Below are 25760 nucleotides of genomic sequence, written 5' to 3'. Positions count from 1 at the left end.
GCCCTGTCACCGTGTGCTTCTGTGTGGGGCCCTATCTTTTCAGAGGCGGGAGGCCTGGTCTCTGGATGACAAGAGCAGGCAGGGCCCTGGAAGGGTCAGGTCAGGGGACTTGGATATCAAGTGGCTGATGAGCTCAGCCCCTCTACCGACACCCCAACAGTATCCCCTGAATGGCTCGTGTCCTGGCATTTCCAAGGAAGATGTGGCCGATGGCAGGAAAGTATCCTTTTCACCAGGACAGGAGAGACTTGTGTGGCTGGAGAGGCTGCGCAGAGTGGGCAGGATTCCAGCCCAGCCCCTTGGGGCTGCATCCTGTCCTGGAAGCAGAATTCAGGAAGTAGGGAGGGCTGAGTTGAGAGGCTGGTGGAAGTGAAAGGTGCCCAGGGACTAGCTGCCTCCCCACGTGACTCCTCTTGTGTTTTTCCCCATCAGAAATGAAGCCACCACTCATGCCCCTGGCCAGCTCTGTGTTTGGCCACATTACTCCTATTCCCAAGTTTTGTGTTTTTCAAAGGTCTGTATAACAAACTAGATAGAGTTCACATGGGGGCAATAGAGGCAGTTGTTAAGAACACAAACCCAGGGACCAGACTGAGTGACTCAAATCTCCCTGAGCCTTAGTTTCTCTGCCTACAAAATGAGGATGATAACGGCATCCGCCTAATTGTGCTTTTATGAGAATGAAATGAGTTACCACATGTAAGTGCTTCGAAGAGTTCACAGGGCATAGCAGGAGACCAATAAACCTCCGTGGTGCTACGGGGCGGGGGTGGGGGCAGAATGCATAAAGAGAAAGCACCGAAAGCCAGACCAGAGGGAAAGGAGGAGGCAAGTAGTGAATAAGATGGGCAGCTGCGCCAGGGAGGCCTCCTCCCCAGCTGGCACTGCCTCTAGAACGTGGCTGAAGCGGATTTGCAGTGGGATTGGAGGGGCAGTTAACAGAACTCCAGACTGACCTCTGGGGAGAGGAGGAAAGGAACAGGCCTTTAGCTCCTCGGCCACCAGGTGGCAACAGCGCACAGGTCCACCGCTTGTTTTGCGTCTGAGGACCCAGGGGCCTGCCCCACACCCAGGCCACGCAAATGTGCCATCTGCTGGCCACACCTAAGCGTGTGCCTGGGCTTTGCTTTTGTCAGAGCAGGCTGTCACCAACAGGCCCTGCTTGCACCAGCACAGGACGCAGCTGGGATCCACACCTGAGGTTTCCTGGCCTCTGCCAGAGCCAAAAACTCGGTGTCTGTCTCCACACCCCCTCCCCTAACTTAACGCTTGCAATCCCAGAGGCTGCAGGAGTTGCTGCAAGAAAGAGGCTCAGGGAAAGGTGAATGTCTAGGCAGCTGTTACAGTGAGGTAGGTGAATGTGTTAAATGAACCTTAAGATCAGCCATAAAAAGAAGAAAGCAGGGGAGGGCCCCCCCCCCCGCCTGGGAACAGGGGAGAGGCATTGCAGTGCCACAGCAGGGGGCCTATGTGGTGGTGGGGGGGCACCAGCTGGAACTCACTCCCTTGGCCCAGCAGCTTGCTGGCCTCCTTAAGTCACAGCCTGGCTTCCGAGGGGGTTAGGTGGTCCTTTCCAAAGTCCTAAGCAATTGAGCTGGTTCTGGGTTGCAAGAATCAAAGGCTGTGAGAAAAGGGAGACCCTCAGTGAAATGTCACATGAATCTTTTGTCTTTAATTTTACAGACACTCCCATCTTGCATGCAAATATTTTTTTCAATGAATGAAATTTTCGGCTATGTACACATCACAACACTAGCCACTGCCGAGGTTTATAAATCCTGGTGCCAGCCCTCAAGTCTAGTAGAGGAGAGAGGAGAACACCCACAATCCTAAAGATACAAGGCAGAACACGACAATGACCAGGTGTTCAGGCATCTTCTGAATCAGCAAAGCTGAACACCAGGGTACCCACCCCAGGGCCCCTTCATCCGGTAAGTACAGCAGACAAGATGCTGAATTCCTAGGAGGCTCCATTCTCTTGCCAGGAAAGGACACCCATGTTTAGGATATAAATAGTAATTTACCAAGACCCTGGTTTGATAGGCTCATACACTGTAAATTAAATTATACTTAAGCTGAGCTGGATCTTCTAATAACATTATGAATCCTGGAAACGCCTGGAAAAAGGCAGCCTGTTCCCCTTGAATGCCAACAAGGGGGCTAGTCATAGCCTGTCTAGCTGGAATTTCAAGGCCCTGGGGCCTATTCAGATCCCTTCTTGGGAAGCCCATTCTGGCTCCCTCATTGGAATTACAAAGGCATTTACTCCAAATGTGTTCGCAACTGGAGCAGGATTTCCTTTCACATATACAGAGAATATAAAAATATATTCATTTTATTTTAGAAAAATGCAGACCAATGGAGTAAGCTTATCATAAACTGGCCTATTAGGAGTCAGAGAATTCACAGGAAGCACATTCTGGAGACCAGATGCCCGCCTGTCCCTTCCAACAGGCCCAAGTCCAGTAGAGGAGGTGATTCAGGCTCCTCAGAGAGCAGGGAGGTTAGCTACCAAGGCCATTCACATGTAAATGCCCAGGGAACTAAAGCCTGGGAGGAAGTTCAAACTCTCGGGAGCTGGACAGAGAGCCCGGGTAGAGGAGGACAAAGCACCCTCCTGCATTTCTCATTTTCTGTTTAAGGCAACCTCCTTTTCCTATCTTGTTTCAACTCAAGAGAGTTTCATTCCTCTTCAGTTCAAGCCTTGTCCACCCCATCTCTCACGGCCTCCGCTCCTGCGGCACCAGCGGTGGGTGGTAGAGGCTCTTCCTTCTCTCCCTGGGCCAGAATCTGCTGGGGTCAGGCCTGCCTCCAAAGACAGGGCTTGGGAGGCCTCACAGAGGGGAGTCCAGGCAGTGACTGTAGTGGTTTGCTACTGAATTCTTGCTTGCTGTCCTGATCTCTTTACCTAAAGAGACAGAGGGGGAACTGCTTTAAAGTGCCCTTCTTTCACAAGCCCATTTGTCACCAGCTAAGTTCAAGTTCCTCCAGGTAGAAGGAAACGGGACTCCCAACCTCTCCAGGCTCCCCTCCTTACCCCCATCTGGCTGCACAGGATTCGGAGCTGACAGCATAACAGCTCAGAAGCCCAGAAGACAGAGGGAAGAGAGACAGCATCTCAGCCTGTCTTACCTGGTAGGTCCCAGGGCTGTCACCTTCCTGGGGGGCTGCAGATTGCTGCGGCCGACACTGGTGATGGGAGGATTTGGTCGCTGAGAAACAGGAACTTGATGGGGGTTAACAAAAGACATGAATTAGTAAAAGGTTCAAGTGACCTTCTCAGAGATACTGAATGAAGACAGAACAAGTTCAGGATTTAGCGCCCCCTTCCCAGCTAAGGTAAAAAACCTAAGGCTCAAACTCTGCCCAGACCCGCATTTTCTCCTTAAGTCGGTCTCCTCATGGTCAAACAGAGCTGTGACCAAGGTAGCGAAAGTCACTGTCACCAGCTCCGGGAGGGCGCGTTCAGGCTGGGCAAGGGTGGGTGTTCCTCCTCCTGATTTCTTACCCTCTGTCCACCCTTCCTCACCTTTGTGCCCTGTGGCACCTGGTCTTGGAAGTCCTTTCCGAGCTGACAGCGGGTCTGGGGGAAGGGCACCTTTGCTGGATGGTACAGTCCGGCCAGTGAGCGGCATCTTGCTGGCGGGCCGGGGAATGGCCGATGGAACCGGTAGTCGACTGGAAGGTTTAGCCGTGGCTCCCTGTGTCCGAGACGGGCGCTGAGAATTGCTGGTAGAAGGCTGTGGGGTTAGGACTGGTCTGACGGGGGTCGGGGGGCCTGGTGGAGAGGAGGTGAGGAATTTTAGGGTTAGCTCCGCATCCTCCCTCCTCCCACGCACCCACGGCTTTGCTGCCAAGGTCTTCTCACTTGCTACTGCTCTCCCACTGGGCCCAGCTTTCCCCCGGACTGGAGGAGTTGATCGGGCAAGAGGAGAAGACGCTGGGCTTTTGGATGCAGGGAACAGACTGCAAGTGGGCGACTCCTGAAACACAAAGAGAGGGAGGAAAAAAGGCACTAGGATGCAAAGAGAATCGGTTCTGCTGGCTGATTAAGGGATTGAGGTGGAGAGTCACCTCGATCCCAATAAGGAAGAGCAGAGTTAGCTGCCAACACCGTCATCATCGCCTCCGATGTCATTTATCGAGAGCTTATTAGAGACGTTATAGAGCTTGTGCAGACACTGTGCTGCGCTTTGCTCATGATACCCCGTTTAATTCCAACAATTTAATGAGGTAGAATGTGACTTCCATTTTACTGACAAGAAAACCGCTCTACACCTGTACTGAGTCATGAACAGTGCCAGGGGCACACATCAACCCAAACTCTCTAAACTCACCCTCTTCACGCTGGGGGGCCTCTTTCCAGATGTCGTCCGAAGAGCCCTGACTGACCCCTTCCTGTCACTGCTGCGGAGGCGGGGTGTCAGGCTGCTGGGGGAGGGAGTGCTCCGAGCCAGAGAGCTGACCGTGGGCAGCAGGTCTCGGACAGGACTGTCCTTGAGCACAAAGGTCTCCCGCCGAGGGCTGGGCTTCACTCTTCGAGGCACTGGGCCCTCGCCCGTGTTCTCTCGCTCCTGCAGGGCACACTGCTCCAGCTGAGCTGCCAGCCGATTGGCCTCATCGAGGATTTCTTCCAGCTTCTCTGGGCTGAGGGGGCCTAAGCTGAGCCTCAGACCCTGGGGGGCGGGGACCACAGCATTCGGGTCACTTCGATGAGAGAGGCCTCGTCGGACAGGTTTCTCTGGAGTCGCCAGCACTGCTATATCTTCTTCCTCTCGACTGACGCAGAAAACAAACGGAACACCACGCCCACGCGTTAGAGAGAAGGAGACTGGGCAAAGCCCCCACGTCTGAGCCAGAGCCACAACCCCAACCCTGATGTCCCTGCTGGCTGTGAGATCTACCTGATGAGACACCTGGTTCTATGAGGCCTTCAGCATTTTCTGACATTGGAAATTATGCCAGGATGAAGATGCGGCAAATCTACTTACCCTTCTTCTTAACACCCTGCAATCTCATTCCAGCTTATCCCGTCTCCCCTCCCCCAGTCGTGCCACATGGGGCCCAAGTCAACCAGCTACCCAGAATCCTCAGTGCACCCAATCTTGCTAAATTCCCAATCCAGACCGGAGGCCAGTAATTCAGCAGTAAGAGGTTAAAGACAAGCATTGTGGAAGCAAAGTAAGTAGGATAAAGAGTCTACTACCTGTCAGATGGTGACAGCCCCCCAAAGTCCAAGGTCTCATCCACTATAAACTTTACATCTGTAGGGGAGGAAAAAAGAACTACAGCCTTGGGTCCCGAACACGGCTCTCAATCACAGGGCCTCATTCTTCCCTCCAGGGTTTCCTTACCTTCTTCTAAACCTTCCATGTTCCAGAGAAGCAAGAATCAGCTTAGACTTGAGCTGGAGAGAAAAATACCTCCCCTCAGGTCTCCATTCTGCCCAAGGCCTCCCAGCTAGGCCCAGCTAGGCTGCAAGGGGTGGTGCTTGGAGGTAAAGCAAGCATCCCAAGAGCAGCACTTGCTCCAGTAAACCACCGCTGTTATCTCCGGGGCAGGTCCAGACACGTTCCTCCACACTCCAATGTGCCTGCGCTCGGCGGCCCCCGCCCCCTGCGACCCGACCTCTCCTCGCAGGGCGGTCTACGCCCCCCCCATCTCCCTCTCCGCGACCATCCTCCGGTTCTTCCTCTCTCCAAGCCACCTTTCTACTCCCGCGGCACCACATCCCTTCCATGTCCGCAGCCCACCCTATTTCTACTTTCCGTGCCGCCTCACCTCCTGCGGAAGGTGCTTTCCTTCCACAACCTAGTCCCGGGAATCAGCTCCGAGGGGGCGGGGCTCCTTTCGAATCTCTCAGGCCCCACCCTCTCCTACCATGCGCACTCAATGATTGGTGGCGGCCAGCATCTCCCGCCCTCGTGGGGCGGGGCGGCGGAGGGGGCCGCCGGCCGGAAGTCTGCAGGTGGGAACCAGGCGAAGAGCCGTTCCAAGAAAGGCTCCATCCGGAGAGCTAAAGCCGGGAGGCCTGGAGCAGGGAGGCCGCGAGCGCGCGCGCGCGAGAGGGGAAGACCTCCCTGGGCTACCCTCCGTGAGCGGGGCCTGCGAGGGGCGGGACCTCGCGGCGGCGCGCGAGGGAACGGACCAATGAGTGAGAGCCTCGCTCCCGGCCGGCCCCCCCCCTTCTCCGCCCCCTCCTCGTGCTGGGCGGGGCTGGGTTCTGACGCCCCTCACGGCCGTCCGCCCCAAAGCTAACGCTCTGCCTGAGGAAGTTCGTCCGGGGGCTCTTTTCGGAAGCGCCGTGGTAGTCAGGGCCTGCAGTTGTGATTTTTTCCAAGTTTACGGAAGCAACTGAACATTTATACCTTAGGTATATTGAGGTTCTCTAAGAAGTACATCTTCCATCGACTTTTTAGGAAAGAACTTTAGGAACCTGTGGCATCTTGAGGTATGAAGATAACAGGCTTTTCAGACAGGGAAGTTAGGCTTCAGATGCAACCGTGGCTCCTCTGTTGACAAGTATATGGAGCATATTTGACCTGTCAGCGTTTATATTTGACCCCTCGCTTATCTAGGAGGATCGTGGCCGTCACAGTAGGACATGGTTAGGAGGATAATTATGAACACACCATGTTTTATACCTGTGCCTCGGAGGCTTTTGAGGATAGTGTTGGTGACTTGCTTCCTCTAAATTAAAAGCTGTGTTTGTAAAAAAGCTTAGGCCTCCTTATTAGGGATTTTCTTTGTTGTTTCCAAGGGTTGCCTGTGAATAGACTGGGCTACCAGTTAACAGAGCTTCTTAGAAATGTTCTAAACATTTTAAGTTAAAAGGCCCTGGAAGAGTGGTTGAAGAGCTTTCTCGAAAACAAAGAGCCTGAGCTTTTAGTCTCTAGAGTTTATGACCATTATAGGCTTTCTGTTTACCTCTTCGTTTTTAGTTGTGAAGTTCAGGTGGTGAGGTTTGCAGGAGTGAGGTGTTACTGTAAGAAATGCCACAGGAAGCAGAGCAGCCTTGGAATTTAGTGGCTTGATAAGGGAAAGGGTGGGGAGGCTGAGAAGTTGCAAGTTGATGTGAGGAAGAGCTCAGAGAAGAGGCTTGCCTCTTTTTCCATAGGTTTTCTGCTGAAGGTGGAATTTTAATTGCTTGTAGGGCTCAGGTTGTTTGGAGGTGGGAAAACCTGTGCCAGTAGCTCCCCTTCTCTCCTGGCAGGTAGTGGCAGGAGGAGATCAGAGGGAAAGAAACTCTTAATTAACTGCGTTCCTTTTTCCCCTAGGAGCAGCGAGCGGGAGTAGGGAAATCCTTCACCCACCTTCAGGTAAGTGGGGGAGACAGTTTTAGCAAACAAAAGTTTCTCTCTCCTAAGGAAATTCATCTCTAATTTTTTTTTTTTTGTCTTTTTGCTATTTCTTGGGCCGCTCCCGTGGCATATGGAGGTTCCCAGGCTTGGGGTTGAATTGGAGCTGTAGCCGCCAGCCTACGCCAGAGCCACAGCAACTCAGGATCCGAGCCGCGTCTGCAACCTACACCACAGCTCACGGCAACGCCGGATCATTAACCCACTGAGCAAGGGCAGGGACTGAACCCGCAACCTCATGGTTTCTAGTCGGATTCGTTAACCACTGCGCCACGATGGGAACTCTACATCTCTAATTTTCTATCACCAAATTATGATTTTGAAAGCTGTTGCAAAAAAAAAAAAAAAAGCAGTGGATCTCCTTTCTTCCATCAGAATGACAATGTAAATTTCAGGCACAAGAATTCTTCATTCAGCATAAGGCCATTCACCTGGGAAATATATGTCCCCCTCAGCTGAACCCCAAAATGATATGTGTGAATAGGTGTTAAAAAAATATTTTGGATAAATAGGCGTTCCCATTATGGCGCAGTGGAAACCAATCCGATTAGGAACCATGAGGTTGCGGGTTGGATCCCTGGCCTCGGTCAGTGGGTTAAGGATCCAGGGTTGCCATGAGCTGTGGTGTAGGTCACAGATGCGAGTCAGACGTGGCGTTGCCGTGGCTCTGGCATAGACTGGCAGCTGTTGCTCTGATTAGACCCCTAGCCTGGGAGCTTCTGTATGCCACACCTGCAGCCCTTAAAAAAAAAAAAGGAAAAAACGAAAACTTCAGGATTCCAGTGCAGTTCTTGAATGCAGAAAGATTACCTGTGTTTGGAGGTCTTGTCCAATGTGAAGATTTTATTCATTCACCATAAAGGTTGAGAATATGCGAACTTTAAGAGATGGCCTTTGAGTACTTCACCAAATAGCAGAGGCATGGGACTGACTGTGGCCTGAGGCCAGAGGTCTAACTGAGCCTTAGGATATCATAGCTGGGGGTATTTTACTCCTTCCTGACCTAGGCCCTGCTTCGGCTGCAGGGAGGCCTCTTGGTCATTGTGTACCGGACTGGCTGTCTCTGGACCCTGGCCCCTTCTGCCTAATGTCCCTCCTAACACTCTCAGCAGGGATTCTCCAGGTACATTAGACCCTGCAAATGATTTGTGCAACTTTTTTCTCAATTCTCCCAAGGATGCTACAGAACTAGTAACATTCTCAGTGCATAGGAAGAAGTTAATTTATGACCTGCAATGAATGTCTTGGGGCACTGGGACTTCATTCTCAGGAAACTCCAATTGAGAGAGGCTGAAATAGATACTTTGCCTCCACTGAAAATAGGCCTTTGGTCCAAACAGAAAAGTTCTTCACACTCAGCCAAAACATATCCCCTTCCTCCTCAAAACCTCTCCTAATATTTATTGCCTTCTAGAAATCTTTTCTTTCCTAAACCCACGATTCCAATGCAGGCCCAGACAGTGGAGAGGAAATAGGGAAGGAAGGCTTGAAGTCAAACAAACCTGGTTCAAATCCCAGATGCTCTACTTTCCAGCTACGTAACTTGGAACAATTTATAAACTTTAACTTATTTGTAAAATGAAGATTAAGAGAAAACCTGATGTCCAGTGCCTGTGCATAGAAGGCTGTTTCAGTCCTGTATTACTATGTAACCAACCACACAATATTTAGCAACTTGAAACAACAGCAACTGTTCATCTGCTCATAATTTTACAATTTGAGCAGGGCAGTGCAAGGACAGACTGTCTCTACATGAGGAGTAGATTTCGCTTGACCAAGGCCAAGGGGTCCAGGGTGGCCACACACGTCTAGGGCTGTGGTGCTGGCTGTCAGCCAGGATGCTTGGTTGTCTTCCATCTGGCCTCTGGTAAATTCAGTAATCTGTCCTGAGATCCTTTATGTGGGAGCTGACTTCTAAAAGCAAAAGCAGAAACTACCAGACCTCTTAAGGTCTAGGCCAACTGGCATAGCATCACCTCCACTACATTCTTTTGGTCAAAGCGGGTCCCATGGTCAACCAGATTCAAGGGGAGGAGAAAGAAACTCCAGTTCTTGCTGGGAAGAGCACCATACCCATACCAGGATGGGAGGAATTGTTGCTGTCTCTGGCAGATCGCATCACCGAATGCCTTCAGTATCTTATTTGTTATAGAAATGGAGACATGTAAGCAGGTGCACCTCACCTTTATTCTTTCCCGGGGGCTTAATGAGACTCTGCTCCTGTTTCTTCAGTATCTCCCAGCCCTCCCTCTCATCTTAGTGCTTTGTCTTTAATTAGCTGTGTGACTATTTATGTGTCCTGCCTTCTGTGTCTCTGGGATAGATGTGCATTCTGGTTTTCCAACCCGGAAAGCACAGAGAGGAAGAGAGCAGATCATTTTGAACATCTCTTTTAGCACCTGGTGCTGCGGGGTTGTCATAGACTCTCTAAAGAAAAGGACAGTGTTAGGAACCTCTGTGGAAGAAAATGTGGATATGGGAAGAGAAAGAGGGGCCTGGGGGTCTGCAGATTCCATACAGTCTGGCTAAAGGATTCCACCGTTCTCAATGGTTTTCCATATAGAAAGCTCAAACAGATGGACACTTTTGCACTGAGGATGCATGCATTTATTTAGACTAGTCCAAATAAGAGTATGTTGGAGCTCCTTAAGAACCGTCGCAGCGCAGTCTTCCTGGAGGCACAAAAGAGAGAGGGTATGTCGTGGCCATAACAGCAAACCTCCAGAGTGCATCTGGGATACCGAGGCACCCCGTCCCGGTGTCTGGGTCCCATGTTCTGAGTTCTCTACTTACTCTGTTTCGTTGCTGGCACTGTGTGAAAGAGACGGGAAAGGGCAACTAACACTACCAAGGCTAACACCAACACAGTATAACATTAACCATAACCTTAACCTTCACACAGAGGGGGAATTGAGCGAAGGCGAGAGAACTGGCTGCACAAGCCAACTGGCACAGAGAGCTCCCCTGAGAAGCCTGTACTTTTGATGCATCCCTCAGGGTTTTCATTTGCTTTGTATCAGTGAGAGGCTTAAATAAGCGGCTTCTGGGATGGAATTAATTCTCTGGATTCATCAGCCAGGAGCTACAAGTCAGAGGAGACACTGGGAACCAGTTCTCTTTAATTCTCTCATGAGCTTCCTTTTCACCCCACTCATCAGTTTTTACACAGCATTTCTGCTGTGAGTGATTGCGAGTCTGAAGGAGTTATCAAATTCTAAATGATGGTCTGAGTTGCTCTTTGCCAATAATGAGCTTCTTGGGACCACATATCCACACGTTCAATTATCATTGGCATGTAACGATAATGGTGGTTTTCCTCTCTTGGAAGGCAAGGGAAGGAATCCAAAACCTTCAGAGTAAAAAGCAAGCAAACGAATCTGTTTTTCACCATGCCGACTGAGGTAGAAAGAATTAGTTGACAAGGACATTTTCCTCTGCTTTTCCTCACTACTGTCACGTGGTGGTGGTGACCCTCAGCCATCCTCCAGTCCTCATTGTTCCCTTGACACCTTTTCTTCCAGCACCTCCCTTACAATTAGGCAGACACTATCCCTCTCCTTCAGAAGACTATCAGGTTTAACTGCTATCATCGGCGTGAGGAGTACAGATAGCTAGAGGATGTGCCCAAGTGGACCTCATCTATGGTAAATTTCCTCCATAGGGATGATAACATTAGCTTAAAAATCTTGGTGAAAAGAAAAGTGGCTGCCAGTGAGTGCGTGGTTGAAAGGCTTAGGAACATACGTCTGTCCCAGACTCAACAACACGAGCCGAGCCGTAAACATGAAAGACTCCCTCAGACCCTCATCCCTCTTTCCTTACCTTCCCCAGGAGTTTCTCATGTCCATGTTAGGGCGCCTCAATTAGGAGCTGCAAGAATTCAGACATTTCTCAGTATTAACATCTCAGAAATCCCTGGAAAACCTTTCAGAGCATTGAGAAGGGATATACTTCCAGGTTTCTGGGGGGTCCATGGTGCCAACTAGGGGTCTGAGCAGAGGGAAGACTAGGCCAGGTAATGGCCCATTTATTCCTAATTCGGGCCACACACACAGAGAGTGCCTGTGCTGTGTCAGAAACTGGGCTCAACGCTGGGGGACAAAGGTGAGTAAGATGGTCCCTGCTCTCAGAGTGCTCATGGTTTATGGGGAAACAGATATTAAATAGATAATTACAAAACAGTATTCTAAATGCAGTGATGGAGATCTGAACAAGGTGACAGGAATGGATGGATGAATGAATACTTTTTAAGAGAGGTAGTGGTGTTCCCATCATGGCTCGGTGGAAACGAACCCAACTAGTGTCCATGAGGATGTGGGTTCAATCCCTGGCCTTGCTCAGCGGGTTAAGGATCCAGCGTTGCTGTGAGCTGTGGTGTAGGTTGCAGACACAGCTCAGATCTGGTGTCACTGTGTCTGTGGTGTAGGCCAGCAGCTGCAGCTCCAATTCGACCACTAGCCTAGGAACTTTCATATGTGAGTGCAGCCCTAAAAAGACCAAAAAAAAAAAAAAAAAGGATGTGCAATATTCCCTTTTGACACACCGGAGATGAAAGTCCTCTGGTTTGCTTAAAACCGCAACAAAGAACTATAGCTTTTCTGGACTGAATAAGAAGATTGTATAGTTTAAAGAAAAACAGTCCAGGTACTGTCTGGGAGACTTGGCCTCCTTCCATCATAGCGCTAACTCCTCAATTAACCGGTGGTAAAAATCTTGGGCAAACCGATTGATCCCCTTCCTATGCTTCAGGTCTCTCTTTTGCAAAATGGAAAGAGCGATTCTTCCTATATTACAGAATTATGATGGAGAGACATGAGATAGTGGATAAAAAAATACATCCTGATGGTGACAGTGATGAGAAGGCCTGAAGGAGAAGCCAAATGAGCCCTTCTCCATCTAGGTGTGTGTCTCTGCCCTCGACCTTTCCACCTGTGGAAAGAGGAGGTGATCACACCCTTCAGGTGCAAGTTCTGCCCTTACCTTTCACGTCCACCCGACAGTCCACGGACGCCTCCCCTAGAGGGTTAACCGCCTTGCAAGTGTAGATGCCCCCATCAAAGGGACCAGGCTTGCGGATCTCTAGGGAGCAGATTCCCAAGTGAGTGAGGGCTCTGTACTTGGGGTTGCCTTGGATATCCATCTTGTTCTTCAGCCAGATGATCTTTGGCTGGAAGACAAAGATGAGGGGGCAGCAAGGGGTGGTAAGAACTAATTGTTCTTTCTGTGCTCAGTCTCTGGACTCTTTGTCTAAAGCCTTGGGGACACACAGGCCAGAGGAGCAGGGTGCTTTAAGAACAGATGGTCCAGGGGTCTGGATGAGATAACGGCCTTCTGAAAAACTCCCTGTCCCTTATGTTTGGGAAGGGGTTCCCCTGCAAGTACCTCAGCAGCCTCCCTAGCTCCTTCCCTTGGTCGAAAATAACAGCTGACACCTCGCCTCATTCATCAGGTATTCCTGACTGGAAGAAAGGGGCCACTTCCGTTCCTTTCTGCTTGGCAGCCCCTTTAGGGACCAGAAGTACTAGGCGTTGGGACTTCCTCTTTTCTATATATACGCTGTCGAATCTTTCACAGTCTGTTCCCACTTTTGGCTTGGGAGTTGCTTCTGTCCCATTTGGTTAGCAAGTAGGTTGTAGAGTGGGCTTATTGATACTCTCCGAGATGTTATCTCCACCTGGTCTGGCCCAGGACACAAAAGGTGTTCATGGTGTCCTAAGCCAAGTGTGGAGTGCAGTGACCAGGCTGTAAGTATACAGGGAGCCTTGCTCAGGGTTGTGGCCGAAGGTTCAACTCCATGTGTGTGGCCCTGATGGGATGAGGCTTGGAGGGTAGGAAGAAACCAGCAGGACTCCATCACCCGGGCCAGAGAGACAACTTTGCAGCTCATGCCCAGCTGCCAGCAGGACATTAAGGGACATCTTCCCGTGCGAGGCACAGACACTGAAAGGGAAACTGGAAGTATATCCACAATACCCAGTACCCTGGGTGTTCCTTCATACCTTGCTGTGGAAGGAGCAGATGGTGGTGATGGGAACAAACACTTTGGTTAGAATGTTCTTGGCCACAGCTAAGGTTAGAGCAGGAGCAGGGAGCCGCACAGCACAACCACCCACAGGCCTCTCTGCTCACCTTGGGGGAGGCGCGGACACAGCAGAAGAGCTGGGTGTCGTAGCCAATGACTGTAGTACAGTCTGCCAGAGGCTGGGTGAACTTTGGGGCTTCAGAGAAATCTCGCTGGGCAAAGCCCTCCGTCTTGTAAATGGTAGCTGAGGGGACCAAGAAGGGCCTTGCTAGAGTGCCTGAGAGCCCCATCCCTCTTCAACTCTTTCTCCTTAACTCTTCCCGCCTCTGAAGGCTTTCTGTGCCTCACCTGCCTTCTGGATGTGGGCCAGGTCAGCAGTGATGGGGGCTGTCTCGCTGAGCCCACACTGGTTCTCAGCAAAGACTCGAAATGCATAGGAGTTGCCAACGATGAGGTTGGAGACGGTGCAGCTGGTGTGGTGGTAGCGCTCCAGCACCGTGAACCACAGCTGCAGGGCCCCAGAACATGGTGGGTGTGGGACCCTCGCTCTGGGAACTCATTGCACCTCAGCCCACCACACAGAGCTACCAGAGCCCCACTCCAGAATGTGCTGTTCCTCCCTCTCTCCCTCCAAGCCCAGCCTCACCCCAGATTTCATGTCAGCCTTCTGCACCGTGTAGCCCAGCAGTGCCGCGTTGCCCGTGTCTTGGGGAGGTGTCCACTCCAGGGTAGCGCTGGAGCCCCAGACGTCCAGCAGCTTGATACTCTGAGGAGGGCCCGGCCTCTCTGAAAGGGCCAAGCATGGCGGCGGGCATGGCACGCGTCACACGTGAGGATGTCATTCCAGGAGGGGCCCCTCCCTTTCTGCTGAGCCACCCCTCCCCCAACCCATCATTGATCCCCCACACCCCGCTTCCCCAGCTCCCTGTGCTGGCTCCTCTTCAGGCTGGAGAGGGAACCCCTGAGGACCACCCTGTCTCCCACTCCCCGCATGGTACCAATCACCAGGATGTCGATGGCAGCAGTGGCCTCCAGCCCGCCCAGCTGCACATGGAGCTGGTAGCGACCTGAGTCAGCACGCTGGGCCTCTCGGATGAAGAGGATGGAGTCCTGCTCCCCATGCCGCACGCTCACACGACTGGTGTCCAGGGCACAGCCGTCATGCGTCCAGATGGCTCGAGGTCTGGGTTTGCCCTGAGAAATGGGGAGAAGGCTCTGAGTGGCCCCAAGAGGCCCCTTGCCCCTCCCGGCTGTTAGGGGTCAGAACTATCAGGTCCATGTGGTGACTTGAGTCACAGCTGCAAATTCCTTGAGTGGGAGGCTGGTGAGCTGTGCCAGCAAAGGACTTCCATCTCTTAGCAGCAGCTTCAGGATTGTGGGAAAGGGGGATGGCCACCCTCTGAGCCTCCAGGTCATGAACAGCAAAGGCAGCTGAGACTGACAAAACTGCCCATAGCCCTGAGAGCCCTCCAAACTTCCAGACCTCTGCTAACTGAAAGGCATGGATTGGTCTCACGTCATCATGTGGGGCCCGCCTGACCTGACCTGGCCCAACCCCTGCTCAGGAGCGCTGATGGATGGCCCCTTTGGCCTCAGACTTCTGGTGACTGGCCCCCTCCATTCAAGGCTAGGATGACTGCCCCACTCGCAGGACTCTTGGTTTCTGCTTCCAAATCCAAACCGTGGCCTGGTCCTGGCCATAGACTCAACATGGGGCTGGCATGATCACCTGGAATGGGATTAGCAGGTTCACAGCTTCTCCAACCTTCTGGATATAGGTCTGCCTCAGGGCCCGAGGAAGCCAGATTTTGGGATGCTCTGAGTGAAGGAAAGAGAGAAAATTCAGTGGTGAGCCTCCTGTCGGGGAAGAGGAGAGCTTAGAGGAAGCAGATACTGCATCCGGCTGTGCTCCATGCACAGGTGACCCAGGCAACACCCAGCAGATCCAGCCTTCTCTCTGGCTGGGAAGACTGCTCCCATCGTCTCACCGGGACTTGGGGATGAGCAACTGGCTGAAGGATCCTCTAGAGAGCATTAAAGTCCTGACAGAGCACCGAAGCACAAGCCTGACGCCTACTACTTTTAATTTGTAATTCTCAACCACTGACCTTTCATCAGATGAGATTTTTTTTCCTGTTTGTGCACAGACTAGTCCAGTCTGCGTGGTTTGTCTTTCCACTCCTTTTCCTTTTTTTTTTTTTTGTATCTTTTTAGGGCTGCACCCATGTGGCCTGTGCAAGTTCTCAGGCTAGGGGTAGAATCAGAGCAATAGCTGCCGGCCTACACCTCAACCACAGCAACGCGGGATCCAAGCCGAGTCTGCGACTTACACACAGCTCACGGCAAAGCTGGGTCCTTAACCCACTGAGTGAGGCCAGGGATTGAACCCGCTCTCTCCAGCAGTCGGGTTCCTTACTGCTGAGACACAACGGGAACTCCTCCTTTTCTACATTTGTCCTCAACAACGCTCCTTTTATCAAGGCCGCATTCACAGTTAACCCTGACCTCCAAGTGTCAGCCCTGCTTCCCAGTTTGGTGCCAGACCCCAAGGAGAAGGCTATACATTCTGCAGGCAGAGTCAACACCCTTGGCCCACGAGGACAGCACTGATGTCGCTGCAGAGGGAGCTAGCCTCTGGGTCCCTTTCTCTGCAGGGCCGCCCTGCTCAGGGGCCTGTGTAGTGTCTTCCAGTTTGTGGAGGATCACTTTGTATAGTCAGATTCTGGGAAAGATTAGGTCCACTGCTCGCTTCTCCTTGATCTTCCAGGCATGTTCCAGTGAGAAAAGAGATTAGATTATATTTATTGGCTTCCAGGATGAAGACAAGATATGCTCAGGAAAGTGCTGAGTGGAAGTTTGGAGAATGACCAGCTGTAGTTTCCTCTCGGGAGGCCTCGGGCGCCCTTGGCTGAGGAAGCACCAGCACCCCACTTGGGTTCCCTTGGGGGCCTGGCTGAGACTAACTCCATTTTCCAGCCCTTGGGGGCTCCTGTCTCCTCCTTGGTCCCCTGCCGCTGTTGGACACAGAGTGTGACAGCGCCTTGGACCCCCCCACCCTCCCCCACCACTTGCTCCTAGCCGTCAGAGGAACCCCACCCCAGTACGCAGCTGTGGCAAACAGCACGAAACGGCTTGAGAGCAGATTCCAGACTTGTTGATAACATACATTTTCCTGCAAATATATTCCCGAACACTTGCCCCACTGTATGCACATTTAACATGGCGTTATTGAACTGTTTAAAATGTACATTACGTAATGCAGAAATTTGGTGACATTTAGAATAACATAAGCAGAAAATAAACGAAGCTCTTCCTACACCTCAGTTCGTAGACTGTTGTTTAGAGACCAGGAGCTTGGCGCCCGCAATCTGCCCCCGTTACCGTCTCTAGAGCACTGGCCTCCGCAGAGGAAAACAAGGAGAAATACTCCATTCTATTTACCTCATTTCCCTCCTTTGCCTTATGGCTTACGTTTTAACCCGGGTGGTGCTGCTTAGACTTTGCCCCGCTGCTACCCTGTGGGGCCTCCCGGGCGCCATCCCGCTCACAGCTCACAGCCCGGCAGCTGACTGACCCCGCTGGGCTGCCCTCTGCTCCTCGTTGGCGGTTTGGGAGGAGGCGGGGTGTGAAGAACAGAAGACGTGTTGTGCGGCGAGTTGCTCTCCTGTGGCCTTCCTGGCAGGCGACCAAGGAGTTGAGTGCAGGAAGGTAGGACTGCAGGGTTTCCTGCACAAAGAGGACGGCAGTTGCAAAGGAGGGTCAGAATCTCATCTTGGGGGGCTGGGAGCTAACTGCTGCCGGGAGAATGACGCTCTGCGCTCGCTGGGGAGACGGCTGGAGAGACGCTGCCTCCAGAACACCCGAGCTTCGAAGAACCTTGATGAGCACCCAGAGCAAGGAGGAGACTGGAAGGAAAGGCCTGGGAGAGAGAAACAGATCTGCTGAAGGTCTCATGGCCAGCTGTGAAGTGCTGCCACCAGGACTCAGCCTCCCAGAGCCAGAGTGTGTGTCTGAAGGACCCATTCTCTGAGCACTTCCTGCCTGCTGGCGTCCCCCTGGGACTGGGCACCGGGGTCAGGGCTGTTGGAGGGAGGAGCCCAGGAAGGGAAGGCAGGGAGACACCCTCAAGGGTTGAAAAGGCTGAGGTGAGGGAGGGAACCCAGGCCCTCACACCCGGAAGAGGTGCCAGCGGAGCCCTGCTCTGCTTCTATCTCAGGTAGGAAGGGGGCTCCCACAGGTAGGTGCCTGCTGATGTCTGTAGTGTTTGTCCCCACTTAGCATTTCTTAGAAACATACCTTGGAAAAGGAGTTCCCATTGTGGCTCAGAGGTTAACGAAACCGACTAGTATCCATGAGGATGCAGGTTTGATCCCTGGCCTCGCTCAGTGGGTTGAGGATCTGGTGTTGCCATGAGCTGTGGTGTAGGTCACAGACATGGCTCAGATCACGCGTTGCTGTGGTTGTGGTGTAGGCTGGCAGCTATAGCTCCAATTTGACCCCTAGCCTGGGAACCTACATATGCCACGGGTGTGGCCCTAAAGAAAACAAAACAAAACAGAACAAAAAACAATGGGAAAATACCTTGGAAACAGTTAGCATTGTTTGACCTGAACTAAGGAGGAAAAGAAATTAGTTTATATGGAACATAAGCTAAGATGGGGGAATTCAAGGAGGATTAGCAGAATGGCCCTGAAATCCAGAGGGGAGGCTGAGGGGTTGGGGGAGAGAGAGACAGAGGAGAAAGGCTGAAGCCAGGCTGGTGGTCTCTCCCTTTCTGGAGGGCTCCTTGGTCAGTTCTTTGCTTCTAAGTGGGATTCCCTGACAAGATGATGAATTAATAAGGGACAAATTTAAGTTACTAGAAAGTTCCAACTCTGAAGACTAGTAGTCGATGATTCTGCTCGCCGTAGTCTCCCAGCCCCCAGTGGGAGGGCAGAGGATGGGCTTGAAGCTAAGGCCGCTCACAGTACAGGGAGGTGGCAGAAGAGAGAGTGACAGCTCTGGGTGCCTGGGTGGCAGCAAGCTCTTTCCCAGCTCAGCTCAAGCCTTCAGTCTGCCCAGCAAACAAGCAGTCTGACCCTTTGCTAAGAAAGTTAATAGGAGGGCGCATCTGGGGCATCTCTTTTCACACATCCGCAGTCAGGCGAGGTGGTAATTGTACTGACCTTGGAGAAACTGGCTCTCCCTGACGCTCAAGGTCTTTCTCCTCCTCAGATGCCAGGAGGGGTGTGACCCAAAGACTAAAGTCTTAAAGCAGAACCCTGGTTTTCTCCCTTCATAGAGCCTTAGGAAAAGGCATTTTGAAAAGTCCCATGTGAGCCCTCGGCTTCTGAGCTGTGTTGCTCTTCAGCACCGAATTTCTCTCAGACAGAAGTACTATCTTAAAAATTAGTGGTGAAGGAAGCTACTTAAAGAACAGAAATCTTGACTTCTCTTCATTAGAAAATCTCTCCTAATTCTACCCTATTTCCTTTCTGCTGCAGTTCATGCCCATTTCCTTCTTCTCTGCTTATGGGAAATAACTACCCTTGCTCTCTCCTAATTTGGTTTTTCACGTGGCTAAAGACTTTCCCCAGCAATCCCCTAAGGATTGTGTAGTTCGGATTGATGGTATTAATTATGGCCTGGAGGGGGAAGGAACAAGATGGACACATTCATTGCAAGAGTGGAGGAGTGTACGTGTGTGAGTGCGTGTGTGCGCGTGCGCACACGTGCACATGCACGTATGAGTGAATGGTCACCAGAAGAGGGCAAATGCATAAGGTGAGCTGTGGCTTACAAAAAATCCCAGAGGTTTCCAGGGGTGCAAAAAAGTACCAGTATTTCTTAGGGAAACATTAGTAGATTCGAAGGATGTGGCCTTGACCTTATCAGAGACCTGTCTGGAGGAGTGTATGGGAAAGAAGTGTGGTGACTTCAAAAGCACCTTGTGAAGAACGGGAGTGCCCCCTCCTTAAGGGCCATGAAACTAAAGTCAGAAAAAATAAAAGAACTTAGAAACGGACAATGGTTCTCCAAGGAGAACAATTCGTCACCCCCTCCCCTTCTGGCTGTCTCCCGCTCATGCTGATGAGTGTAGCCTTGGCTCAGTGTCACTGTCTCCAGCATTGCTCCAGCCCTGATTCCTGGCCATCTCAACACCCAGCCTTCCAGTCCCTGCAGGGCCTCTCACAGCCTTGCCTGTTACTCCTCCAATCTTTCGTCCTCCCCTGCTCAGCTCTGGGTCCTTTGGTCACTGTCTAGACCAAGAATGGTGGCCCGTCTAGAATCTGAATTTCAAGCATCTCACTCTCTCGGCACCACCTCCCACAGCAGTTTAGAGATATTTTCTCTTTCATAGTAAATTATCTCTGAGGAGGAGCTGCTCCACTTGCTTTGTGATGAGGAGTCTAGTTCTTACCTGCAAAATGTGAGGGGAAGTGATGAGAATCACTTCTGAGCCGAGGCTTTTAATAAGTGAGTTCTTATTTCCGGTCTGCTAGCTGCATGTAGATGATCGTGGGGCCCCAAGGCATGGCCCTGTGATCCCTTAGAGTGTGGAGAACTGTCTGCTGAGTAGGATCACTTGCTTTTGGTTGTTTTGCTATTAAGAAATAAACATCGGTTGTAGTTGAGTCTTAAATTTTGAGGCCTGTTTGTTTCATCAACAGTCTTGATTCCCAGTGTTCCTGTTGTGGCTCAGTGGAAAAGAATCTGACTAGTATCCATGAGGACGCAGTTTCAATCCCTGGCCTCGCTCAGTGGTAAAGGATCTGACATTGCCGTGAACTGTGGTATAGGTCACAGATGCGGCTCAGATCCTGTGCTGCTATGGCTGTGGTGTAGGCTGGCAGCTGTAGCTCCGATTCGACCCCTAGCCTGGGAACCTCCATGTGCTGCGGGTGCAGCCCTAAAAAAAAAAAAAAAGAGAGAAAGAAAGAAACAAACAAACCAAGCAGTTTTGATCCCCTTGTCTCCCTCCTTCCAGTGCTCCAGCAGCAGCAATTCTTCAGCCCATGGAAACCTCTGATCCATTTCCTTCCCACCTTTTGCTCTCTATTGCCCCTGTCATGTTATCCCTTTCTTTCCCACCCATCTTAGATTCCATGGTCATCATTAGACTTGCTCCCTTGCATGTCCCCCTCAAATCCCTTAATCCTATTCTGCTTCATCGCACTCTCCTAGCAATACCCAGCCCCCATTAACTACTTTCCACCCACTCAGTGCTGGCATCCACATAGCTAAACATGCCTGGGGAAAAATACAAAACCGAGCTGACTTTAAATTGACGCCCACTACCTCTAGCAGACCCTGGCACTTCCGCCAGGCTTCCTTAGTTCACTCAATCTCCTGTGCTCCTAGGTGAGGGCTGCTTGCCTCCCTTTCTGAAACCTCTACGCTTTCTCTCACATTCTCAGTTGACAGTCTTGCTAGTGACCAAGGCCTGCTATAGCCAATTCTTAACTCAGTCTTGAAACCTACACCTGATCATGTCAGTTCTCATTTAAAACCCTGCCAGAGCTTCCACCTGTCTCAGAGTTGAACCAGTGTCCACAATGGTCCTGCTACCTCTCTGACGCCAGACCTGCTGTTCTCTCCCTCACTCTGCTGCAGCCACCATGACCCCAGTCCATAGGGTGTACTCCTGCCTCAGGGCCTTTGCACTTACTGTTCTCTCTGCATGGACGATCTTCCCCCCAAATATCTGCATGCATTGCTCTTGTCTCCTTTGAGCTGCTGCTCAAATCACCTATTAATGAGACTTCACTGCATATTCTGTTTAAAACAGCAAGCACGAATCCTTCCCCCAGCATCTTTCATCTTCTTTCTCTGCTTTGTTTTTCAGCATAGCAATTAGCATCATCTGAAATTGTATGTATTTTGTTTGCTTATTTATTATTTTTCTCCTTGCACTGGAATGTTGTTGTTTTTTGTTTTTTTAGGGCTGCACCCACGGCATATGGAGGTTCCCAGGCTAGGGGTTGAATCAGAGCTGTAGCTGCTGGCCTACACCACAGCTGCGCCGGATCCCCGACCCACTGAGTAAGGCCAGGGATTGAACCTGCATCCTCATGGATACTAGTCAGGTTCTTTTCTGCTGTGCTGCAACGGGAACTCCTTGAACTAGAATGTAATCTCCATGAGGGCAGTGTTTTTTTGCTTACTTTGTTCATGTCCTGGCATATAACAGTGCCTAGCACATAACAGACAAAAAATAAATATCTCCAGAAGGGAGGAAAGAAGGAAGGATGGTTTCTCCCAGGCTAGGGTTTCAGCATTCCAAGGCTGAAGTCACAGCACAGTCCAGACTGAGAGGACATGCCCTCAGTGGGAGCAGTTGTGCTGAGCTCAGCCGACGGGCCCAGCCCCTGGGCCTCAGGGTCTCATCATCTCCATGTCAGAGTGCAGCCTGTCCCCTGCCTCTCACTGTCGCAGAAGCTCTCCTCTGGCCCCTGCCCAGTGTTGTCTCCAGAACACAGCGCCTCTGTGCAGAGCTGAGGGTGTCAGAGGATGGTTTCCCCGGGCCAACCTCTGACCTCTGCTTATTTAGACATGTGGAGCGGGCTTTCTCAACTAGGAGACAGGGTCAGCGGTTGCTTATTTTGATGCTGCAAATATTCTGATGCCTTTGTTTCAAATGTGTGCACGAGCTCCCCGCAGCACCCTTCTAGGTCCTGTAGAGCTCCCCATAAGGGAGAAGAGGGGTTCAGAGGAAGGCAAAGCCCTCACACTCACCAGGAAGCTGAGGGCCATCTGGTCCAGAGCCATGGTGCCCTGAAGGCCTCTGGCTGGGCTTCAGTGATTCTGTGGACTCTCTGAACTTGGTTGAGTATTTATCTCAGGGCAAGAATCCACAGCTCTCATCAGATTTTTCCTAGGGGTCCATATCCTTCAAAGAATTAAGAACCCTGATTTAATTCGCTCCCTCAATTTCCAGACAAGAAAATGAAAGCGGATTGCCTTGGCTCGGGTCAAGGACAGAGCTAGGATGTGAACTCTTGTCTTCTTTTCCTGACTGTATACCAAATGCAAACCCATGGCGCAGAGTGTCACAGGGAGTCCTTACTGCCAGCAGCCTCTGGGATGCCAGTGGGTTGAGCAGCTCAGCGGTGGTGGTGGCCCTGAGGCCTGCAGTGCAGAGAACGGGGCTCTTTAGGTCGCACTTGTGTGCCAGGCCCCAGCTGTCAGGAGCTGACTGCCCACAGCGTCCCCCTATGGCTGGAGGGAGGATGTGGGAGAGATGAGCACCCTGCCCTGAGGTTTTGTGGAGACCAGGGGCAGGGAGGCAGCAGTCCTGGCTCTCTCTCCCTCTGCCTGTGACTTACTCCCTGAGACTTTTGGGGAAGAAACTGGTTTCTACCTTAAGACCATCCCAGCCTAATATTTTCCCAATAACCTGTGCGCTCTCTCCTATTTTCCAATGAAGCGCACTCAGCCAGCTCTCTGCCCCTGCCATTCAAATAGCTTCTGAAGAGCCAGCATCATCCATTAGGATAAGGCGCAGCAAACTTTCCCTTCACACCCCTGTTTGCAGACCGAACTCCTTCACTCCTGACTTGGAAATAATTTATCATCTGTTCGCAACTTGGTTTGGCCTCTTCCAAGGCACCTCGGATTATCTCAGCAATCCTGTGAACCCCCGTACCAGGTAGCTACTGGTAATCACCATCTTACAGAGAGGAAATTGAAGCTGAGCATTCTGTTGACTTGGCCAAGGTCACGGTGCTTGGAGGCAGCCCTGGGAATCGAAGTCTAGATCTTGGCTCCTCTTGCTCCCCTTCCTACACTGGGATTCCACGGCATCTCGTTCGTGGTCTTTGCATCCTCTTCACTTAAGACCTCAAGGGGCCAGAAGTGGGGCTTTGTGCAGGGAATTGTCTCAAATGTTTCCTGCAGCCCTCGTGGTTCCTACCGTGCAGGAGAGGGGACAGCCGGGCTCCTGCCTCCCACGTCCCTCGGCTGAGCCAGGAGCGGTGGGAGAGACCCCCGGTGAGTGTCAGAGCTGTTGGCTACAGAGGCCTTGTCCAGGGGCAGTGTTGGGCAGCAGGGCTGCTGGCAGGGAAATTGGGACTGGAAGGGCCCCCCACCTCAAGCCTCAAAACTCCCTCTTTGCTGGGAGGTTCACAGTGATCGCAAAGGGGGAACCGAATGCTCCTCCCGAAGGGCTCTGTCTCCGTTGGAGCTCAGGCTCCGGGAACGCAGGGTTTCCTGTGGGAGTCACTGTCCGGGTAGGTCACGGACCCATGGCTCTGCTGAGGGCGAGGCGGAATGTTACATACAGTTCACCACTTAGCCTCCTGGTGGCTATCAGCCTTCCATGTCCCCCTTCTCCTAATCCAGGTGGACACCATCTCACCCCTCGTTTCCTTCCTGACTGGCGTTAGTACATCAGGTCCTCCTTGCCCGAGGCATATTGTATAGGTAAAAATAGAAACCTGTCATTATCAGTCACTATAAAGTGCCACAAACACCATTCACTGACTTAGGTAAAAAGCAAAAACCCAGCAGACACTTGAGCAGCAAGCAGGACTCCAGCAAGGAAGGGGATCCAGTAGGGGCTCCTGCATCCTACGTTCCGACCCCCTGAAGCCCTTTAGCTCTGTAAAACCTACCGAGGTGCAGTCAGGGCAGCAGGAAGTCCTTCCAACTCCCACGCCCAGCCTCCCCTCTCCCCACCGCCATGGGTCACCTTCTATGGGGGGTAGCAGCTGGGGAATGGGGCTGCCAGCCTCCTGCTGAGGTGAAGCCTGAGGTCGGTCGGCATCGGCTGGGCTGGCTTCTTTCACCTTCAGTGTGGATCCTGAGGCCACCTCCAGAGCCGTGGCTGCCTCCATGCTGGGCCACCCCGAGGCTGGGCTCCAGAGGAAGATTTTCACTGCTGGGGGTGAGGGAGGGGCTGAGCACCTGCTCTGCAGCCTGGCTTCCCCGGGGTCCCAGCCATGGGGTTATGTAACTGGGTTGGCCTTGTCCCACCCAGAAGGGCTGAGGCAGGGGCTAGGGGAAGAGGGGGATCAGACCAAAGCCCAGAATAGCCACAGGAGGAGGGACAGGTGGCCCCGTTAGCTTGGGAAAGAGATGAAACCTCTTACACAGCAGCAGGGAGGGAGGGGGGAGCGTGTGCTTCAGACAGCACCCCCCCCTCCCCCGCCGCCCCAGACCATCCAAATGGGGCCTCTGGCTTCTGTTGGGAGGGTTGAGTGACCACTTGCTCCTGACCTCCAGCTCATCTAAGGGTGTCCAGGTCCAAAAGAAGAGGCCCCAGGATTCACTGGTTCACAGGCACACCTTTAACTGGTCTCTCCCTCTGCTCCTGCATTCACTGAGTTGTAAGGTCTTGTCGACGCCACCTTCACGTGGGTGGCCGCATGCTCTCCACTCACCCGGTGGCACTGGAGGGCAGACTCTGTACTCTGGAGCCAGACCCTTGGGTTCACTTTTGGCGCCATTCCCAGCCAGACGGCTGTGTGACTTGAATGCATCAGTCTCTCTCCGGTCTGTTTCCTCATCTGTAAACTGAGATGATAACGACCACGGGGTTGTTGTGAGGATTCAAAGAGGGAATCTATGGAAAGTGCTTAGCAGAAGTGCTAAGTGCTGGGTAAATGTAAGCTATTTTTAGGTGGGGCCAGCACTTGCCCCTTTCAAAGCTCTGTTGCCTGTGAGATAAAGTACAAATAAAGTGAGAGGCGGCAGTGGTGGAGGGAGGAGAGCCAGGGGCTCAGGTCTGAGGGCTTGAGGGGGACTCTGGGCTCTGCTACTCCCTCTGGGCTGGGTGACCCTGGGAAAAAATCACTTACCCTGAACTCCCTAGTCTATGAAACAAGGGATGATGGTGCATGATTGTGTTGAGGAGAAAATGGTAAAAGTACATCAAAGTGGCCAGAACATAGGCGATGCTGATTACACATTACAGGTCCTATCTGACTTCTAGGCTCATGGAACCATCATTTACACGTCTGTGCACGCCATCCTTTCACTCTGGTTTCCTGTCATACTCTCACCTGCTATCTTCAGAAGCTGGCATTCCCTCTGTGAAAACGCATCTAATAAATTAAGCAGGCTTTTCCGAGCAGTTTTCGTTCCACAGCAAGGTTGGGTCAAAAGTACAGGATTCCCACAGTCCCACTTCCCTTCCTGCCTTTATTTCATTTCTTTATGGAAACAAATGAGTATGGTTGGATGATTGAACTTACTCGTTTTTCCTGCTGAGCCCTCAGATTGGGGGCAGTCAGTAGGATCCCAGGAACCTGTGTTCTCCTGTCTTGGGGTGTGGGACAGAAGCCCAGAACTCACCTTTGCAACTTGTAGAGGGGCTGAGGACCTGGACAACCGGTAGACACACTTGGGCCTGTTTATCAGGAGCTAGGATGGCTGAGAGGGTGACTGTGGAGCCTGACCTC

General features: G+C 51.9%; 2 protein-coding genes across 4 annotated transcripts; both read right to left on the bottom strand.

The window, feature by feature from the left end:
• Positions 1-2319: 2319 nt before the first annotated feature.
• PSRC1 (proline and serine rich coiled-coil 1) lies at positions 2320-6077 on the bottom strand. 3 transcript variants are annotated; one of them, XM_047785119.1, is made up of 8 exons: positions 5782-6074; positions 5355-5407; positions 5207-5264; positions 4338-4779; positions 3840-3983; positions 3530-3701; positions 3133-3226; positions 2320-2908 (listed from the first exon to the last, which is right to left on the bottom strand). In XM_047785119.1, exons 2-8 carry the CDS (start codon positions 5371-5373, stop codon positions 2905-2907), a joined length of 933 nt encoding a protein of 310 aa, XP_047641075.1. In that variant the 5' UTR covers positions 5374-5407; positions 5782-6074; the 3' UTR covers positions 2320-2904. The 3 variants fall into 3 exon arrangements, with proteins under 3 accessions (XP_047641075.1, XP_047641074.1, XP_047641076.1); XM_047785118.1 differs by having other exon boundaries at positions 3530-3778; positions 3869-3983; positions 5782-6071; XM_047785120.1 differs by lacking the exon at positions 2320-2908 and having other exon boundaries at positions 3129-3226; positions 5782-6077.
• A 5802-nt stretch (positions 6078-11879) lies between these two features.
• On the bottom strand, positions 11880-24194 carry MYBPHL (myosin binding protein H like). Its single transcript, XM_047782912.1, has 7 exons — positions 24050-24194; positions 15110-15363; positions 14379-14574; positions 14027-14166; positions 13729-13888; positions 13488-13624; positions 11880-12525 (listed from the first exon to the last, which is right to left on the bottom strand). Exons 1-7 carry the CDS (start codon positions 24192-24194, stop codon positions 12316-12318), a joined length of 1242 nt encoding a protein of 413 aa, XP_047638868.1. The 3' UTR covers positions 11880-12315.
• Positions 24195-25760: the final 1566 nt, after the last annotated feature.

Source organism: Phacochoerus africanus, chromosome 6, assembly GCF_016906955.1.
Source record: "Phacochoerus africanus isolate WHEZ1 chromosome 6, ROS_Pafr_v1, whole genome shotgun sequence".
NCBI lineage: Eukaryota > Metazoa > Chordata > Mammalia > Artiodactyla > Suidae > Phacochoerus > Phacochoerus africanus.
The sequence above is the reverse complement of the archived record's forward strand: the minus strand, read 5'-3'. Positions and strand labels throughout refer to the sequence as shown.

Excerpts from the sequence above, each read along its gene's own strand:
- PSRC1 (XM_047785118.1), bottom strand. Across the intron at positions 3,779-3,868 it reads CAGTGGGAGAGCAGTAGCAA|GCCCCCCGACCCCCGTCAGA; the intron begins GTGAGAAGACCT and ends CCTCTCCACCAG. Across the intron at positions 3,227-3,529 it reads AGGTGCCACAGGGCACAAAG|TTCCTGTTTCTCAGCGACCA; the intron begins GTGAGGAAGGGT and ends ACCCCCATCAAG.
- MYBPHL (XM_047782912.1), bottom strand. The coding sequence starts at position 24,194 with ATGGAGGCAGCCACGGCTCTGGAGGTGGCCTCAGGATCCACACTGAAG. Across the intron at positions 15,364-24,049 it reads GCTGCTACCCCCCATAGAAG|ACGATGGGAGCAGTCTTCCC; the intron begins GTGACCCATGGC and ends AGTCCCGGTGAG. Across the intron at positions 13,625-13,728 it reads GGCCCACATCCAGAAGGCAG|CTACCATTTACAAGACGGAG; the intron begins GTGAGGCACAGA and ends TGGTCCCCTCAG.